A 20,751-nucleotide genomic window follows, 5' to 3' on the forward strand; every position below is an offset into this window, starting at 1 on the left:
AGCGGGAGCGACGGCGGCACCGGCCCTCCGGCCCCGCAGCGCTGCGGCATCCGCACGTCGGACATCATCATCCTGCCGCGCATCCTGCAGACCCGCCGCACGTCGGGCATCATCGAGATCGAGATCAAGCCCCTGCGCAAGACGGAGAAGAGCAAGTCGTACTACCTGTGCACCTCGGTGGCGGCGCCGCCCGGCGCGCTGGGTGCCGCCGAGGGGCCGGGCTGGACGGAGACGACGTGGATCTACCACGACGGCGAGGACACTAAGATGATCGTGGGCGAGGAGAAGAAGTTCCTGCTGCCCTTCTGGCTGCAGGTGATCTTCATCTCGCTGCTGCTGTGCCTCTCGGGCATGTTCAGCGGGCTCAACCTGGGGCTCATGGCGCTGGACCCCATGGAGCTGCGCATCGTGCAGAACTGCGGCACGGACAAAGAGAAGAACTACGCCAAGCGCATCGAGCCCGTGCGGCGCCAGGGCAACTATCTGCTGTGCTCGCTGCTGCTGGGCAATGTGCTGGTCAACACCACCCTCACCATCCTGCTGGACGACATCGCCGGCTCGGGGCTGGTGGCCGTGGTGGTGTCCACCATCGGCATCGTCATCTTCGGCGAGATCGTGCCGCAGGCCATCTGCTCGCGGCACGGCTTAGCCGTGGGCGCCAACACCATCTTCCTCACCAAGTTCTTCATGATGATGACCTTCCCGGCCTCCTACCCGGTCAGCAAGCTGCTGGACTGCGTGCTGGGCCAGGAGATCGGCACGGTCTACAACCGGGAGAAGCTGCTGGAGATGCTGCGGGTCACCGACCCCTACAACGACCTGGTGAAGGAGGAGCTCAACATCATCCAAGGGGCGCTGGAGCTGCGCACCAAGACGGTGGAGGACGTGATGACGCCCCTGCGGGACTGCTTCATGATCGCCGCCGAGGCCGTGCTGGACTTCAACACCATGTCGGAGATCATGGAGAGCGGCTACACCCGCATCCCCGTCTTCGAGGGCGACCGCTCCAACATCGTGGACCTGCTCTTTGTCAAGGACCTGGCCTTCGTGGACCCTGATGACTGCACCCCGCTCAAAACCATCACCCGCTTCTACAACCACCCGCTGCACTTTGTCTTCAACGACACTAAGCTCGATGCCATGCTGGAGGAGTTCAAGAAAGGTGGGGACCGCCGCCGTGCGTCGGGGGGGGCGGGGGGCATGCGGGGTGGCCCGGTTACAATGTGTGGCCGAGCTGGCCTAAGAAAAGAGGGCTGCTACCTTTTTTGGGGAGCTCTTTCACTCTGCCGTCTCCACTGGAAGTAGAAGTGGAGCAATTTGGAGATAAGCACCTGTCTATCGCCTGATGTGTGCACCTGGTGATGGCATGTGTCTGTTTCCTGTCAAGCCGGGGGTGCGTGTGTGTGAATGCAGTCTTTTTTGGCTGAATGGTTTTTTGTGTCTCTGTATTCATCCGCCGGCAGGTACTGCCACGGGTCTGCACCCTCTGTGGTGGCATCTCCAGCCCTGTAGGCTGGTCGTGTGTTGGAAGAGGGGCGGGTGGGTGATATAGGTCATGAGCATCTTGCAGGCCGTTTGCTCGCGCACATGCACGTGCTGAGATCAACAAGGCTTTTGAATTCCCGTCACCAGTGCAGCCGGGCTCGTTCTGCCTGGTGCATGCTTGTGTGCAGTTTGCAGCTGTCCTCATTGATGCTTCAGATCCGTAGCTCGTGAATAGCTTTGGGACTTTTTTTTTCTCCCTCCTCCTTAACCATGGGCCTTACAATTCACTTCTAACTGATTTGCTAATTACACGTGCCGGCGTTACAGACCTTCCCCTCTCCTCTCGTTTTTGCCCTGGCAACCACAAGCTGAGCCACGTGTCGATGTGGTTTTTTCTGTATCTGTGCACTCCCTGCTGTGTGGAGTAGCATGCACTTTGTTGCCTAACCAAAACTGGACTGTGGTTTTTGTGATTGTTAGGCTGGGGCTTTTCAGTTTTTCCTTGGTTGGGGCGTAAGGGGAAGGGTGGTAGGGTCTCCTGGTAGATGCCTCTTAACTTCTCATTGTGCGTGTTTTATTGTTGCAAGCAATCGTTCAATAACTCTAAAACCTGTTCCTCTCTTTCAGCTGCAGCACTCAGGGAAACCTTTTCAAGGGGTTGTGTGCAAGGGGTGGGAAGATGCTCCAACCTTGCCGGTTTTGTGGGGTCCCGTGCTGGGAGACTCGGAGTAGTCTGCGGTGGGGGAAGTTTATCATGTCCTCGTTCAAAGTACTGTAGAAAAGTTCAGTCCCCGTGAGAGCCTTCCTGAAGGAGGAGATCTTTACCATTGTATTAACACCACAGCCAGGTAAATGGGGAGTATTTGAGTTAACCTTTTCTCAAGGTAACTCTGACACTCGGGTGAACTTTGTAAACTGCATTCAAGAGTTTTTCTGTGCAATAAAATTTGTAGGCTGTGTTTGATCTGCACGCTAGGCTTTGAAGGGCTCTCTCTGGTTGACCCACTACTAATTTAATGGTGTTTCTGTGGTTCAAGGCACTTGAAGGCTTCAAGTTCTGAACCTCATCTTGATTGATAAAAAGGATTGTGCTGTTTTGGTTGGGAAAGTAAGCATGTTAACCTCGTCTACCTGATACAGCGATTGGAAACCTTACAGCCTACTTCCTACCCCATTTTGGAGCTGTGGAAACGGGAAGAGAGGCTGAAACCCAAGGTTGTCTTCTGATGGTTTTATTGCCAGTGTGGCCACAAGTTTTTGTGAGCTCCAGGAAAGTGGATGACCTACTGTTTAGCTTTGACTTGACTAGGTTTTATAATATCGATTTCCCTTTGTCCTTAGCAGTGGCATTATTTCCTAGAAGGCTTCTCAGTCTTCTTTAGCTACCTTCGCTCGGGGCATCTGGTCCTCTCTCTGTACGGGTAGGGCTGTTGGTGTGAGCAGTCATAGAGGAGTGAAAATGATGATGAATGCTCAGCCTCCCTCGCTGAGGAGGTGTAGTCCCCCTCCAGGCTGCTGCAAGCCAGGTTGATTATTGGGAATTGGAATTGCACTGGCACGTTTGAGCCCGACGTTGCTCGCTGTGATTCGGGAAGCTTGTGAATCTGCTCTGTAACCTGGAGAGTAGACCAGAGGTTGTTTTGCTGTTGTATGATACGAGGAGGTGTCTGTCCAGGGAAGCTGGCCAGCATAGCTATTCCAGAACGATTGCCCTGTGCAAGCGCTCCAATCTGGAGTAGCATCCACGTGGGGGAAGGTAAACTGGCTGAACGGCACCGGATGGCTTCCCGGAGAGCTGTCTTGGCAGATGGCTCTGCGCAGAAAAGCCGATAGGTTAGCAGAGATCTCTCGCTTGAAATGGCTATTGGAGAAGAGCTGCCCTGAAGCACCAGCTCTGTCCTGCACCGGTGTCCTTTAAGAAGTGCAGATAGGTTGGAGATAAACTGCTTCCTTTGCATCCTTTGAAACTAGCATAAATCACTGATAACTGGCCCGGCCTGGCATAGCGCAGCGGGTTTTGCAAGAGTCCCTTAGACTCCTTGAGGAATCCTCTCCCAGGGTGACCTTGTGAAATTCCCACGAGACGGTTTCCCCAGGCCGGTACGATTTAACTGTATCCTGGTGGCTAGCATAACGATGACCAGGAATAAGCCTAGGTGTCCGTCCCCCCAGGGTGAGGAACACAATTCCTCACCGTGTCGCAGCCCTTCCACACACCGAGTGTTAAAACCAGTAAAGAATGTCGTGTCTTCTATGGAAAATGTTAGCCCGGCAGGCCGGGATTTAAAGCTCAGTTCTGAGACGGGAAGTGCTTGTGTCTAAGCTCAACGTGGAATGGAAATGTCGACGAAAAGGTTAAACTGATCAGCCCCAGTAGGCGATGCGAGCCTGGGTTGTGTCGGAAGAAGAGCGGATGACTTCATACTCCGTCTGCCCTCTGGTCCATGCAGTGGGGCAGGAGGCGATGGCGGGTTGTTCATCGATCTATGGGAGTTGGACTGTCATTAAAAACAGCAACAAAAAAAGCTGCCTAATGGCACAGAAATCAAACCAAGGGAACTGCAGTGCCCCTAGACTGTCCTTTAATCGCCTACAGTACAAACAGAGCTTCCTTACCAAGCGGTATGTGGAAGGCAAGCTCCTCCCTTCGAGGACTGTTTTTAAAAGCTTGTGAAAGTAGAGCAGTTTTTAGCCCTGTCAACAAGACCTTGAATAACCACCGGCGCTGTCGGATCCCCTTGCATGCAGCCTGCACACGCTAGGTTTTAGGTCAGAGGGATCCAATTTATAGCTTTCGGTGCACAAGGAGAAAGGTGTTATGCGGAGATGTGCTGCAGGAAGTTTCCCCACCCCCCTCCCTCCCCATGCTCTCCAACAGGAAGGTAGGTCCCACAGACGGCAATAACTCTCCTCTAAAAACACTTCATTGCTGTAGAGGAGGGCGGCCGGGAGGGTTACAAGGAGCTGAATAAGTGGCTTGGCTCTTGATCTACAGCAGGGAGTGAATGAGCACAAGAATCTCGTATTTATGGAAAGAAGCTGATGGGCGGTCTGCGCTTGCATCTCGGGCCCAGTTGACAAATGTGTTTTTAAGATGCTGTTTCCCTAGGTCGCAGCCCAGCGCTGTCTGGCATGCGCCCGCACTGTTTCTTTTTGCTGGCTGATCTCTGCATGTGTGATCTTAAATCCAAAGCCTTCTATTTCTAGCTCCCCGCATGCCAAAGCTGCAAGAATTCAGCTTGAGGCGTGCTCTGTTGTAATGCTCGTGGCGTAGAACTGGCACGCTTAACGGGAACCGTTATCCAGCAGCTCCCCCCGTGCCCTCGGCAGCTTTGCTCCGGAGCAGTTTCTCAATCGGAGTCCCTCCTCTTCTGCTGCGCTTGCCGAACTGGGGACTTTGAATCGTGTGTTTTGATCTCGTTTTATCTGCCCCTCTGCCATGACGTTATACTCAAGATCAGAGCGAGGTTAACACCTGTTCCACAGATGTGAAATACAGGGTGCTGTGATGAAGCAATGCAGCATTTGCCATGAGTTTTCCAATGTGAAAGATGGTCGTGGAGGGCACTTAGATGCCTTATTAAAATTGGTACCAGTTTATCTGGGCTCTGAAGATTCCCCTTTTCTCTGCAACTCTTGTCAGATTTAATAAGGATGTGCTTGGTCTCCTTTCCTTGACAGCTAGGCTTGCCCATCAGTGCAGCGTACATGTAATGCAGCTGATATGCTTTGGAAAATAGCTCGGCTGAAAAGCATCGCATGTGTTCTTAGTCCTACTGAGAGCACATCCGGGCCTGGCTTGGCTTTCTCCTCATTCGGGAGGGGAGAGCAGTGGGGAAGTGGAACCGAAGAGATGCAAAATGTATGCCTTCCTTTTCCTACACCTGTAGTGCTAGCTAGGACTTCTCCGCTCGTTGCCAGACGAGATGCCTCCGTGATGGAGCATTTCCAGAAAACTGAGCTAAGCCAAGCAGCTGTTTTTAATTTTAATGTGGCAGAGAAACGTGACCCAGGAAGCGTATTGAGGCCCTTCTCCACTGGAGTACCCATCGTACTGTATTGCTGTAGTGGTGCACCTACCCAAAAAGGTTGGGATGTCCCTCCCCTGAGCGCCACCCTGATCCCTACTCTCTGACCTCCTGACTTCATCCCAGCACCCATTTTTGAGTGTTTGGGCCTTGTGTCTCACAGCAGCTGCCTGAGGCACTTGTTGCACGCGTGCTTTGGGTTGGCCACCGCTGCCATATTGTAACGTAATTTCTCCCAAGAGCAACCTCTGCCCCAAAATCAGGTATGCTCACTCTCTAGTGGAAGTCCTGCTAGGATTAGTCTCTCCTGTGTGGTTTGTTTCTCTGTGAACGCTGTGGTGATGGGCTTAAATCGGAGCAAATCCCCTCCGGGGAGTGTAGTAGGCAACCGTCGATCCTCTGGATCATGGTGGATGGATGAGAGCTCTAGTTAGGTGCCAGATGAATCTGCTTGTACAGAGTCCTATGACTGTCGCGCCACGTGCCTTTGCAAGAGTACAGAGGAGTGGAGGCGGCCCAAGACCTCCCATTAGACCGTTGAGACAGTTCAAAGGCCAGACCGAGTCCAGATGTTCAGTGCCTCCATGGCTGTAACTTCTCCCAGAGGGCAGCAGGTAAGACCTGCTGCTGACTGCCTGATGCTTCAGCAAGGGCATGTTTCTGCCAGGATGATGTCCCTTAACCTTTCTCCAACCAAGGGGTACCCACAAGGCAGGGGGGCGGGTAGGGTTTTGAGTCACCCTATGCTCCCCATGCTCTGGGGGTTGCAACATTGTGGTATTTTATAGGACCTACCCCACCACTGGTAGCCCCACTGCGTTGCTACCAGTTGATGGTCATACCCAGGACCAAATCTCCTGACTGAGACTGGCATGAGGGCGGATGCCAAGAGGCAGCCTGAGGTCACGTGGCACGCGGACAGCCAGGACTGGTCTGGCAGTGCTCCTCGGGTGTCGTGGGTCGAAGGGGAGGGGGCAGGGAAGCACAGTGGAGAACATCCCGCAGCCCTGCTGTTTCCTAACTCAATCTGGGTTTCTGCTCGGGTCCGTCAAGCAGGCCCTCGCAAAAGAAGCATTGTGGTGTATGGAGCTGTCTCTTCCCTTCTCCGTCCCCTAGCTGCAGGCTCTGGTCTGCCCTTGAAGCATCAACAGGGAAAGCTGTAAGTAAACTATTGGCACCCTAAAACTGTTCTTCAGACAGCAGAGGTTTGAATCTCTGGCATCCTCATGCATCAGGGCAGCGGTCTCCATGTTTGCTGACTGCCCTCGGCTTCTGCGTTCTGCGCCTGTTTGCCCTTGCACTTGTTTGTGAGGCTGGCAAGGCATCGCCTTCCTCGGCTGTAGCAGGCGAGAGGGGGTCTAGTGAAACGGGGGGGGACTGGACCAGGCTGCGCCCTGGATCCTCCCCCGCTAGCCATCGGTGTTTAAAAAAAATCCGCCCTAGAGAACTGTAATTGTTCCCATCCGGGGAAGTAATTGCTTTAGATATCAAGTGGCAGGCGCACCCTCCTCACCCAGGGCACCAAGTAGCGAATTGTCAGCGCCTTGTGTTCAAGCTCTGCGTGTGTCTGTCTTCAGTCTTGAGTGTCTAGCGTCTGATGTGATTGAATTAAACCATTTGCTCCCTTGGGGAGTTTTTATTTGTTAGCTGTGAGTGTTCCCGAGCAGAAGAACCCACTTGTGCAATAAGTAAGGGAAACAGGACTGATGTCTCATGGAAATTCGGAGCAGGATGTTCCAAACTTGTCCATGGTCTGATGCTGCTTATAGATGTAATAGTTTGGGGATTTACTTGTGGCCTTTTTGGGGGCCTTCCTGATCCTCTACCGGTGGTGGTAGCTCTTGCAGGGTGACTGTGGCTGTGCTGTGGTGACTGTAGTGAAGTGGCTGGAGTGGTCCTGTTTCCAGCGAGATTTGCTTTGAGATGAAAAGCCACAAATGGAGGCAAGGCCATCTTGAAGTGCCTCGTAGCAAAGACTATCATGCTGAGCTGAAAGGTGAGTCCATGAGACCTTTGTCGAGTGGTGCTTCTGCATTAGAGCTTCTCCTGATGCTAGTAGAGGTTCCCTGCATGCATGTCCCTGCCGGAACGGTTGATGGAGTTGCTAGCGGGGTTGGAAGTGACCTCAAAGACTGGCTTGTCCAACCCCCTCCCAAGCAAAAGGGGAAGGGAGATCCAAAGCAGGGAAATGATTACGTGCCATATAGAGCCAGGACCAGGACACCAGTCCCTTGGCTCCCAAGTCAGGTTCTGTCCTTTGGACCACGCTGACTTGCTTGTGTGTGTGTGTGATGAGACTTGAGGGCAGTGCAGAAATCTCCAGTTCCTTCTTAAAGACAAATCTCAGTATTTTGTGTAATGTCTCCAGCTTCTGCCAGCACTGAAACAAGTGCATGTTTCCTATGTAATATTCTCAGGCTTCAATTCAATGGGATAAAGATGTGACACCCATGTGCGTTATTGAGAGGCTGGCTTTAATTTCCCAGCCTCAATGGACAGACATGGGTGTAATCTCTTATAAACCCCGTCATAGGGTCACGAGTAGCATCCATGGACTGTAGTGGCAACTATTATTAACTTAAGCAAACTTAGCCTAGATATACATCTCGGCATGTTGTTTTGTACTCTACGTAGTCATTGCACCGTCCTCTTGGTGCATGTACCAAGTGGATGCAAACTAGTCCCGTGCTTTAGGTGGAGCTGGTAGGCCTGCCTAATAGTGAGGTGGCACAATACTTTCCATTCCAAGCCCCTGTTTTCATTTGCTTATAGCTTCGCACATCTTCAGCAATTGCAGTTGAAATTTTCTGTGCTGCGTATGTGCCTCAAAGCAGGTTTTTTGATGTTAAACGTTGGCTGAAGTGGTTTGGCAGAAATCTCAAGAATGAGGCTGAGAGAGAATCAATTTTTATGTCCATTGAAATTCTGGCAGTCTGTATGAGGAAACCCTAAGACAGTGGCTCACAACCTTTTTAAACAACAGACATCTCTCATAAAATTATGGGTCAGTCTTCTCTCTCTCTCCTTGACTACAGGAAAAATAGAGCATTTTTTTGGTTGCAAAGAACTCGGACCACAAGAGCTCAGAATGATATCTATAGCTTTTTAATGCTATGAAACCCAGGGATTTCAAATAGGAATCATCTCATGAATCATGTTTGTACACCTGACAGTGCTAACGTTGCATGGCATCCTTGAAAAGGTTTCAAGGCACCTCTGGGTGCAGTGGCACCGTGGATGTGAATGACCGGTTGCTTTGGAGCACGGGCTTGAAATTTAGTGGGATTGAAAACTTTTGTATTAAGAATAATGGGCGCTTTGCTGCTCCATGAAAACCCACCCGAATTTGGCCAAGCTATAAGCATTTGAAAGCTTTCACATTTGAACACCGGTTTGTTGGAAACTTTCAGGTAGCTTGTGTGAAAACTTGGACTGCTCTGCGCAGGATCTCGCGGCACACGAGCAGCTCTGGGCTGCTGTGGCTGGGCGTCCGACTTGAGACCGGGGTGCCTGAGTTTCCCGTGCTCTGCAGCCTCTCTGGGCCTAGGCAGCACGGAGGAGGAAGCAGTCCAAGTTGAACGTGACACAGCCCGAGAGCTGGACCCGGACAGGGGATGTACTGGGATAAGGAGCCTGTGAGGGTGCTCACTCCTCTCCTCTCCGGGGTCTAGAACAGACCCCACAATTCCCAAATCTCGCCAGTCCTGCGATGGCAGCCAGTATCTGCATTGCTCGCTGCTGGGGGCCCTGTCCCCCGTGCGTTTTGGTCCTGTGTCGCTGTAGCAGGCATTTGTCCTCCGTCCGTTCATCCGTGATCTGCTGGCAGAGCATTGTGCTTCCAGCCCGGATGCCTTGTATGCAACTCATTTTTCTTCCCGTCTCTTTTTAAAAGCCTAGAAAATGCCAGGCTTCAAACCCCGCTGAAGAGTGAAGTCAGGCGCTCGGCTAGCAAACGCCAGAATTAGAGTTACCCTTACAGCCTTAGTTTGGTTTCATCACACGTAAGCGCAGTGATATAATCTTTAATTACACGATGACACACTATCTTCTCAGGAGAGCCATGTGATGGAAGGAATGAGCTTGAGAAACTCTTATCTTATCAGCATTGTTCGTGCTGTGGACCAGAGCAGGTGTGCGGGCCAAAAATGATTGCCCTTCTGTTGTTAACCTAATAGAGCAGAGTCATCCGCAGGGAAGTCTCTGGCCCTTAGTGTTCCCAGGTAGCAAAGCCTCCTAAAGATAATCTTCCATTCATAAGGGCCACCCTGGGATCGGAGCTGAGGAAAGGCCGGATTTACCCCTCGAACACAGTGCTCGGCACATCTGGTTTCACTGGTCCTGTTCAAAGTAGGGAACAGGGAGGAAGGGCACCCAGGGAATATTAGCTCGCTGGTTAGCTGGGTACATCGCGGGCGCTGCCATTTCCAAACCTCTTTGGCCCGTCTGGACAGTGGTGGGATTTCCTTCATGGGAAGTTTTCAAGAGGAGGCCGGGTCGGCGGCAGGCGGGGTGACTTGGGAGTAGCATCCCTACGTTGGTGCAGGGGGTTGGACCGGCTGACCCTCAAGGCCTCTTGAATCGGTGTCCTTTTAACCTGTATGCTGTTGGACAGCAGGCATCCGTCCCTGCCTTTGCCTGCTGGGAAAGCACATCTTCCACTAAGTTTCTCCTTCCAGGGCTGGCCTTAAAGGAGCCAAGAGCTCAAAGCTTTGAATATCCCATCTCCTGTTGAATATAGCAACCTTCAGTCGGCGCTTGTATTTGCTTGAGTCGCGAATGGGGGGCCTAGGTTAACGGAGCTGTAGCGCGGCATACCGAACGAGTCTGTATCTGGTCCCAGCACTGCTCTTTTTTTTTTTTTCCATTAATACGTGAGCTAATGAGAACCAGAAGCTCCGGAGCTGTGTTGCAATTCCCAGCCCAGCTTGACCTATTGCACTTGTAATTTTGCGTCCCTCCCAATTCCACTAATCGAGCTCATAAAACTAGCCCTTGACATGGGAGCACTGCAGTGCTCTGACCCGTGCCGTGCCCAGCGAGCATGACCTGGCACTCTCCGTGATTTGACGAGGTCCCAGAGCGCAGCCTGCCAGCTACAAACGGGAGCGTAAATACAAAGCGCTAATGAGCTGCAGCAACCGGCTCATGGCTAATGGCCCCAAATCAGCTGGTCGGTCCAACCTAGCTCCTGCCAAGGTCACTCAGTTGTCTCGGGCACATCTGGTAGGGGGCTTTGTGTTTAACCGGGGGGAGCTTGGACAGATATTAACTCTTTAGTCATTTCCCTCTAGCGTTGGCATCTCGTTTCTCTATCAGCTCGGGAAGCAGCTGGGAAGTAGCTTGTGTCCGTCTGACGAAGGCATAGAGAAGATAAACTGGAGGTTCTCGTGCTGCAGTCTAGAGCATTTGGCTGAAAAAGGACAAAAGAAGGACTCTGTAGCGAGGACATGGGGAGGTGGAAGAGTCGGGGGCCGCGTCGTTTATGGGAAACAGTCTGGATGGGAAGAGAGAGATCAGGAGACCCGAGGAGACTAGGATGAGTGTATTGATGAAGGTTACCCTCTTCCACACTATCCGAAGGGTCTGACAAGTGGGTCTAGGTAGAGAAATGATCTCATCTTACTGGTATGAGTGGAATTGCAGGGACAGCCCAGCCTCGTTCTCTGCTGAACTGTGCGCCACGAAGCAGGTCTCAGGATGGCATCCCAGGTAAAGTGCCTGGTTTTGGCATGAGAAGGCGTGCATCGCAGCAGTCTCACTTGGTGCACACTTGCACAGTAGTCCTGTTGGCACACTGGGAACTCAGGATCTTTGCTGTTTGCACTGGAAGCGCACTGACAAACCACGTTTGTACTTCACGGGCCACTAGGCCTGGGGTCGGGGTCAGCTCATCCAGAGGCTTCAGGTCTTGGCCCTTCCAGGTTGACTCCCCTCCTCTTGCCTGTGACTCCATTGTAGAAGTTCTCACATAGCTTTCCTCCCATCCTTGTGACACTTCCTTGGGTTTCCCCTCTAAAGCAGGGGCGGGCAATTATTTCGGACGGAGGGCCGCTTACTGAGTTTTGCCAAGGGATCGAGGGCCGCATGACAGGCAGCCCGGGGCAGATAAATACTAACTTCCTAAACTTTTTAGTGGCCCCACGGGCCGAATAGAATGGCCTGGCGGGCCGCATCCGGCCCGCGGGCCGCATTTTCCCTGCCCCTGCTCTGAAGGGTAATGTGAGGGCTTCTTGTCTAGCTTGGGAGATGTTTGGGGAGTGGTTTTGGTACAAGAATGATTTGATAGGATGCCCTTGCTCATTGCCACGCTGGCCAGGAAACATCATGCTGGGCGGCTGTCTCCAACGTGGTACGGTTTAAGTGCGTTTCCACTTGCTCCATTAGTTTTGCTGGCAGATCGGAAGGTAAAAATGATTTAACTCCTTCTAACTTTGCTATCTTCGGCTTTGGTGGTGTTGCCCTGGCTTGCACGGGTATGGCTATCCTGCTTCTGCACGCACCAAACCGGAAAGAAGTGGTGAAGCCACAGAGGAGCCAGCAGTGCTGCCTAGCAGGTGGCGCTTATTTTTCTCCCTCTTCCCCCCAGCTCTGTCCCCAGCTGAATGCCAGTTTGACTAATTGCATTCTGGTTACATCAATCCCTCCAGCCGTTTCAGTGGGACGCGGTGATTATTTTCTGCCCCACGCTAATGCAGTGCTAAAACACATGCCCAGTCTGTCTCAGCAGGGGTGATGCTTAATTGTTGGGCAAGATCACTCTGGCCTCAGAGCGTGCTTTAAATAGAAACCAGCTTTACTGTTGAATTTGCCCGTAACACTTCCCGACGTGCTATGTCTTGCTGGAGTACTGGCGGGCCGTTACCTTGTCTGGAGGCTCTTGTGCCGGCAGGTTAGTTGCATGCCAGCTTCCAGCATCTAAATACGAAGTGTTGGTTTGTGTTGGGGACTGTGGTGGTGTGGAGACTGCATGTGGCATTTACAACTTAATCTAAAGCAGCGGTGTCAAGCGTACAGCCCTCGGGCTGGATCCAGCCTGGCAGGCCACTAGAAGTCTCCTTTCCCTGCAGCTTGACCTGCTGGGGAATTTGGGACTCTCTGGCCCCACTGGCCATGACCATCGGTGGTGAACTTGGCTCCCTGCTGCTGCCCTGGATCCTCTCCCCCAGCCTCCTGCAGCCTCGCCGCGGCACGGTAGCATTGGTCTTTGATCTGGCCCGTGGTCTGGATCCAGCCTGGGGCTGCAGGCGAGTGTGACTTCCCTGAACTAGAGGATTAAAAGGTGGAGAATCGGCACCATGCCTGTCAGTTTTGGAGCTGACAGCTGTGCTGAGCTGGGCCCGGGGGGTTACAAGTTAGCCAGATTCAGCCCTATTAACTAATTAATCGGTCAAGAGCCTGACGGCGGCCTGAGGATCAGCCCATGCAAGAGAACAAAAGATCCATTTTTTTTTTGGTAGGGCTGTCAGGATTGCACCGTGTACCACTCTGCTGCCAGCAGTTGAGACTCAAGGGATCAGCTCATGGGGTAACCAGCTTGTCACACCTCTGGTACACGGAGCTGGCAGTCAAGTTGGGTTGCTATCTTGTCGTGGAGCCTCCTGGTACGGGAGTGAATAAAATGCTTTCTAGCTTTTTATGGTGGCATAGTACTGCACAGTGACCTGAAGCAGCCAGCTGCAGGTGTCATTTGATCTTTAGGGTGGTGGATGCAGCTTACCTTTTATCCATCAGCAATCAGGGCAGCGAAGTGCTGACTCTGCTGCTTCACCCCGTGGCTCTCTCCAAATCCTGCCCAGGCAGCAGTCAGGTTGCCGTCCGGTGTCCTGCCTCCCACTCCGGTGCCTGTTGCAGTCGTGCTCCTGCCTACCCCTGCGGTTCAAAGTGCAACCCATCGCGGCCGTGGGTAAACCTGCGACCCCCCGCCCTTGCCCCGGCACGGGGGTGCGAGGACACAGCTCGTCGGCCGCCAGGTTTTTATGGTTGCTAAAGTCCCAGTCAGCAATTTCAAACCATCTTCAAAGGAGAACTATTTTGTCGGTGTGAATCTGGTTTTGATAAAACAAGCACATCATGGAAAGTAGGTGTGGCCGCGGGCTTTGGGCAGGCTGCCAGCGCCAGCCTCGTTAGTCGGCTCGGGGCACCTTTGCTTTGAGGCAGAGCATGTAGTTCGGACCTGTTAGGTCTCCTGGGGGTATGGGCTGGGCAAAACGTACATCCGGGGGGTTTTGGTCAGCTCTGCCTCAACAGCGGGCCTCGTTCGTGGCTTGGAAGCTCTCCAGAACTGTGGTGCTTCCCGGGAGGTGCGTAGTCTTGGTCCCCGTGGTTCGGTACATCACGATGCTCTTACTAACGTACGTGTCGGACTAGGCTCCTGTGCACGGCTGACCCGAGGAGCAGAGTGAGACCCTACTCGAGTGCTTGATTTCGCTCAGGCCTTCCCTTTAAATACCAGCCTCCGTCAGGCGTAATAAGTCAGCTGTGGGATCGAGCTGCTGCTCTTGCAGAACAAACCGTTCAACTATACGGCACGGGAATTGGTGCCGAACACCTTTTCTGGCAAACGTGAGGTGGCGGGGAGTCCACCGGTAAGGACTGGGGAAGGTGCTTGGCTGAATTACCCTGCGGTTGCCCCATGCTGTACGTGATTTACCTTTCTCTCTGATACTGTGGCCAATGGACGTGGTTTGATTTCTTGTCACCTGCACAGCGACGAAATGATCGTGCAGGCGAGCTGGGATCCCAGGATCCCAAAGCACTTGGGTAGTTGGTCTGGAAGGGTCTGTGTCTATGCAAACACGTCTCTGATTGAAGCCATCAGTAGGTTACTGCCTGGATCCATGGACTTCCCACAATGTGGATTATAACTTGACTTTTCTACCTGCTCTAAGCATTTCCCTAGTAGCACTGGATAAAGGGGATTTTTTTGTTTTTTTCCCCAAGAGCCAACTGGATCTACTGAAGTGGCTGTTGAATAATAAATAGCTCAGTTGTGCAGAGTCCTGCTGGGAGCCTTTTTAGAGCCAGATTCCACTGATAGTCTGTCTCTTTGGTCCCAAGCGCTGTTATCAGGTTGTGTTGTGTCACCAATCAGAGTAACCGATCCATGGGATTTTTGCAAACTTCTCCGTTTCAAGCCCGTTCTTGTAGCTGGCTGGGATGCTCTGCAGGGCTGACAGGGGCTTAGGGGGCGATGCGACCTTCCCAGGGAAGCTACTGCCTTGGACTGTATACTTGCAGAGCTGGCAGGGAGGTGGAAATGGAGCAGCGAACAGCAAAACTATTGAGAGGCAGAGGTAAGCATGCGTCCCTTGACTTCCGTGACCCTGGTATTTTATGTGCACATCCTAGAGTGTGCAGTAACAACTCTCTGCTTACGTTGTTAAAAAAAAATCAGCCTCTTGTTTTCCTAGCTGCTGTGGTGATCTCGTGGGTGGGTCCACTTCCAGGAAGAGCAAGATGTTCAGCGTGTTCCCCCCGCTTCAGCCCCGCAGCACAAGAAAGAAGCTCTTAAGTTCCTGCAGGGCCACCACGTCACACGTATGCGCAGCACTTTGTTTGCACGGGGCTTGTTTCACGGGACGAAGCTGCACCGTCCTCGCAGCCGGCTCTGGCAGTTCTTCCCTGGTGGGTGGTGGTGGTAGGAGCCCCAGGGGACCGCGACTGACGCGTGGAGTCGTTCGGATAGGTCATCCGTTTGGATCCAGTTGTGTTGGTTTTGGCTGGAAGCGCCCACGAGATGGGCTGGGAGCAAGCTGGCACCTCTGGCAGCCTCAGCAGAGGGTTGAAGAAGGCTTGAATTCCCTTCCCAGCCTGAGAGGGGAGCCCCCACCCTGAGGTCAGAGTCTTTCCATCTACCTCTGAGCGTATGGGAGGGAGCAAAGAGGAAGGTAATACTTCCCAAATAGGATTCAAAGCCTTTCCTTCCTCCTCTGCCTGAAAGACTACCAGGAAAAATGTAACTTCACTAACTCTCTTCTGTCCCGGATGGTCCTTGCTTTCCAGAACAGATGGTTTGAACTGGGCAGTCCTCCGAAACCAGCCTTTCCCTTTAGGAGGGTGAGAACAGCCTACATGATTAGTGCTCAGGACACCTGCATGACGGACTCCCAGCCTGAAAGCTGGGTTCGAACTTGTTGCTGGCCTCCTGTTTGAATGTGGTCCAGCGGCAGGAGGCTTTACCGCATTTCTCTTTTTGTAAATCATCAACCTCGAGTCTTGCAGTAAAGGAAAGAATCTGGACGTTTGGCTTCCAAGAGTAACAGCCCTGCCGGCCCCAAAACAGATGGGATTTGTGCCACAATTGTGCAGGGGAGCGGTTAGAAGAAGGAGGGAGCTCTGTCTAGAAGTGTTGCAGGCTCCTGGAGAAATGGGAAGGATGCTAGGCCCCCAGAAAAGCCACTGGCATCTGGTACCTGTGGGGAAGGGATGTGGCACGTTTTGACGGACAAATTGGTGTCTGACAGTTTTTAGCCTAGATCAAAACGGAAAAGTTAACAAAATACTTGCACGCATGGGGCCTGGGGTGGCTGAGCATGCTCTTGAGCAGATTCAACAGGGACCAGAGGACTCGATCAATAAATGACATTTCTTCCAATGGGCCCATTTCAAGAGCAAATGCGTGGGCAGGACGAGCAGGACCGTTGTTCATTCCTCCAAAAAGGCAAAAGGTGACGTGAAGCCAGGGGCAGAATTTCCCTAGGTCCTGAGGCAAGCTAAGAGAGTATTAGGAGGCTGGCTTACAGGCCACCAAGGACATGAAGAGCCACTTGAGTGAATAATGGCCAAAAGAGCTCATCAGATCAGGAGAGCTTGACTTTGGGATGGGTGCTAAGGCTGGAGGGAAGACCCCTGCTTATAGGAAGCATGCTGCACTAACAGGGCTTGAATTATTGTTGCCTGGTGGGCAGACAGATGAACTGGCAGGTGGAGACAGACCAGCCGTGCTCTTGAAGCTGGTCGCTTTGTCTCACAACCTCCTGGGCTTCTCGGGTCCATCCATCTCCCGTCTCCAGCGACTAAGAGCAGCATGTGACTGGTATGGGTTTTAGATGATGTATGCACCTCTGCGCTGGAGCTTGCTGGCCCCATGGACCAACAGGAAACGCTGGAGCAGCTGGTACGAAGAGGAGAGCTACAAAACCTGAGCACTGGTGCTCGGACCTGCGGGAGGGAGTGACTGACCAGCTGGACGCAGCTCTTCAGGGAGGTGCAAGGTGCTGCTTGTGCTACCAGAGCCTCTGTTGTTACAGAGTCACTTACCAGCCCAGAGCAAATTGGGATCTTCATGGCTGCTTAAGGGGTCAGCTTCTGGACTTCGGTTAGGAGAGGGAAGGTCATTGCGCTGTGGGAATTTGAAGAGCAAATGATAAATCAAACTAAGGAGAATCCCCAAAAAAGGTTACAGATCATGTTGGGTGCTGGCTGGATCATGCTTCCCCTCCCGGACCCCAGCTGCTCCCAAGAGGGGACTTGGGGCTAGGTGACCGAGGTCCCTCTCCCAGCTCTGTTGCTCATCTTTGTGTGCCTTTGGGCAGCATCTCTCTGAGCTGCAGTTTCCCCATCTGAAGTGCTGGTTCCTTAGCCTCCTTCCTTGGTCTCATCTCTGATACTCGTACTGTGTAACCTCACTTCCCTGGTACAAGGCTCCTTGGCTTTTGTGTTTTAACCTGCTTGGGGCTGATCGACCCTCTGACTTTGGATTTTTGTGGCCTCTGCCCTCAGACCCGTGGTAGATCATGCTCCTTAGCTCATTGCTTTGCTTGCACTGAGTCTGTACGGCAGCCTGGCACTCTTAGTGGGCACCGGTGGGACATGAGACCGTCCACTCTGCAAGGATGGAGGAAGCACAGTGGAGGCAAGTTTCCCAGTAGGCGGTGGCTTATTCTGCCCAGGGTTGTGGTTGCCTATACTACTGCCAGGGAGGCCAGTATCACGTGCTCTCCAATCCTGCCCGACACATGAGCTTTTAATCATTTTCTTGCTGTGTCCGAGGTGCCATAATCCTATTATCCTCGGCCTCTGGGGTTTTATTTGGGAGTTGTTAAGAAGCTCCAAGAGCCATTAGGTACATGAATGTTTCTTGCTTTGCGGCCCAGGCTCTTCGTATGGCTGTTTTGGGAGCCATAGCTTGTTACCCGCGAGGCAGGCATGGGGAGAGCAGCCACCTCTTCCAGACTCCCGGACTGGCTGCCAGCAAAGGGACTGGTTATCACCACTTGTCAGGTGGTGGCCTAAGAATTGGGGCCACGTGCCCATCTTCAATGGGTAAGAGACTTGCCAACCTCTTTCTGCATCCAGGCCAGCCTAGGCTACCAAACCAGTGAAACCAGTTAAACCAGTGACTGGGGAAGGGAAGGATGGCGATGGTTCCTCAAGCTCCCGGTGCCCTGTGGTTGATATTGCACCATCTCCACATGTTTCCAGCTGTGGCTCTCACCAGACACGATGGGAGTGACTGTTGCTGTAGGAGTCCAGCCCTTGACGTGATGTGACATGTTGGCACGCGTGACATGTTGGCGTGACAAGTTTTGACCAAGATGGTGGGCCTGGCTCTAGCCGCCTTCCTCCAGTCACTCCAGCCCAGGCAGCCCTAGGTGCATCCTGCCCAAGAGATGCCGTGCTTGCTGAGAGGCTGGGTTTGCATCCTTCTGCTTGCACTGAAGGAGCAGAAAAGCGTCTTGCTGATGCCTTGCAGCAAGGAAAACATCCCTTTCCCTTTGGCCTGTCACGCTGTGGCAGAACCAGGCAGGAAGTGTCTCGGTGGGGAGATGGGGGAGTAGAGCAGAGAGGAATACCTTGTGGCCTTCACCTCCAGGGAGAAGGGGGCATGATTAGGGAGCTCCTTAATGACTCCACTCAATGGTCATTAAGTGCCTACAGCAGTTTAGCTGCCCTTGTGCAGCCCCGGCGAGGGAGTGGCTGATGCACCTGCCCAGGTGAGTTCTGGCAGCAGCTGGTGCAAAAGCCCTGTTAGATCTGTGATCTCTCGGGGAATACAGCAAAGCAAACAAGCTGGGACGGTGAGGCAGAGGGGAGCGCGCAGCCTCGGAGGGGAGAACCGCTGGAGTCTCGTGGCTCCACCGTTTGCCTCCTTGTCCCGTCACACCCGTGCATCCCTCGCGTGCTCCTGCATCAGGGCTGGTGAGGAGTTGCCAAACGGGTTTGACTTCGAGTCGGGCATTCTGCAGATGTTCTCCCCCTCCACGTGCAAAGGTCGGGAGGCCCACAGCTTAACCTCGCCCTGCTTGCCTGCACTTGTTGCTGGTTGAGCTGAAATAGGCCAGTGCTGGGCAAGGGGCTTCGGGGAGTGCAGAGAGTAGTGCCAGGCACAGGACACCCGAGGAGCCGCTTTCCCCAGTCGAAGGCACTGTATCGTAGGCTTTACACCAGCAATTTAATAAGCCAGTGGCTTCATATACAATCCAGAGCTTGCTCGGATGCTGTGGTGATAGGTATGGGAAAGGGGTGTCCGTAGAACCGAATTTGTAGCTAATCTTTAAAATTAGACCCCAGCTAGTCGATTCGCTGACTGATTCCTTGCAGTCCTCTGAATACACATGTTACTGCTAGATGGTTTTTAGTAGGGGAGTTCGGAAGCCTTTCTCGATGCTTACAAGGTTTGTAACGGAAGCGCTGACTTCTGCGTGGGTCACGGGCCTGGGTGCAGGATGGAGACGAAAAGGACCCCAAATGCCCCCGGTATGCGGCACCACAGTGAAGTAAAGCACGTTTTCTTTTGCAAGGGATGTGAAAGAAGGCCGGGGAGGGGTGACGAGCAATATGCAAATACTTGGGTTTAAAAGTGAGGACTGATACCTCCAATCTAGATGGCTTAATCACTTCAGTGCTCTTGCGCAAAATGTGCGTTCCTTGATTAGCTTCAGAGTAGCCATGGAGGTATTTCTCTTCTCCTGAACGTTCAGGTCTTTCCTGTCCATCTAGGACACTCCGGACATTCAGACCGAGAAAGGGTACAACGTGGGCATGTTTCTTTGGTGCCTTTCTGCCGAAGCGTGGTCGAGAGGGGTAGCTGACTTCTTTAAGCCCAGGGCCTACAGACTAGACGAACGGAGGCTCTCCCAGCCATGCTTCCTTTTGTCTCAATTAGCTTTGTGTAACGAGCATGAAGAACACTGATGCGAGCAGCTGCTGGTTGCAGATCGTTTTGAGACCGTGGTGCGAATTCGTGCAAACCCACGAGGAGGTGTTAGGTGACAACCAGTCTCGGCAGGTTTGAACCAGTGATGTTCCTCATCCACAACCAGGCTGGACTCTCAAATCGCACTGAAGATAAAGGATCCCTGCTGAAACTATACAGGCTAACCGTTTGAAGCAGCACGTTTTGCTAACCTACCAGCAGTATCTTTTTTTTTCCAAACAAATTAGTAGCAATCTCCATGTTTGTGCACCTAGCCAGTTGGGGTCGGTTTAATGATTTATCTAGCATTACATGGTAAGTATCCGGGAGTTTATGGCTGCCTATGAGTTGGGTAATGTTGTCCAAGGCGCCAGTCCTTTTTCGAATTGGCAAGTTTCCCTTCTGGTCTTCATCTTGGCTTAGTTACACAAGGCCACTGTACTTTGTTGCCTTTGAGTCACCTAGGAGTGAGCGGTCTTCATTGCCGAAAGATCAGAGTACCATGTGCTAACGAATGATGAGCCTCACCTGACATTCATTAAGGACACGGTTGGGACAAAGGGATTTGATATTTGCAGCTCCACTCATTCATGCTCTTGTTTGATGTCTCTCTTCTTACACACGATGTATCTTTAAAATGTCTGGGTGCTGGGCTATACCTGCATTGCCGTTGGTTTGAAGAGCTGTGCTTGGCTCTTCTTTTGAGACCAGAATTTGGTTAAGACGGGTAGTCTAAGCGCTGGAGGATAGCTAGCTCAGTGCTGTTCAGCGGGATTGTCTCACATGCAGAGCACAAGTGCTGCTTTTCTGAGCTTGAATTATGCTCCAAGTGGATGTGGTATGTTAGCCTGGTGTTGGGGAATTGAAGTCGTCTTCCTTCCAAATACAACTTTAATTGCTCTGACCGCCGAGGAAGGTTGTGATGATCTTGGGACAAGCTATCTTAATGGAGTCGCCATCTCGGTGGGCCTTTCTTTTTGCAGTGGTTTGAAGCTCATCCCCTGGCTATTGCAGACGTCGAATGATACTTGGCATGCATTCACTTCTCTCAATTTTTTTTTTTTTTTTTTTTTTTTTTTTTTCCTCCGTCTTTTGTGGTGG

At 52.5% G+C, this 20,751-nt stretch overlaps 1 protein-coding gene across 1 annotated transcript in view; it reads left to right on the forward strand.

Annotated features, from left to right (window-relative positions):
- Positions 1–20,751, forward strand: part of CNNM2 (cyclin and CBS domain divalent metal cation transport mediator 2) — a 137,383-nt gene that overhangs the window by 2,644 nt on the left and 113,988 nt on the right. Inside the window, exon 2 of the mRNA XM_025201214.1 lies at positions 3–1,162. Within this exon, the coding sequence (XP_025056999.1) occupies positions 3–1,162 (1,160 nt within the window). The remainder of the gene's footprint in view (positions 1–2; positions 1,163–20,751) is intronic.

The sequence above is a fragment of the Alligator sinensis genome, unplaced genomic scaffold, assembly GCF_000455745.1.
Source record: "Alligator sinensis unplaced genomic scaffold, ASM45574v1 scaffold61_1, whole genome shotgun sequence".
NCBI lineage: Eukaryota > Metazoa > Chordata > Crocodylia > Alligatoridae > Alligator > Alligator sinensis.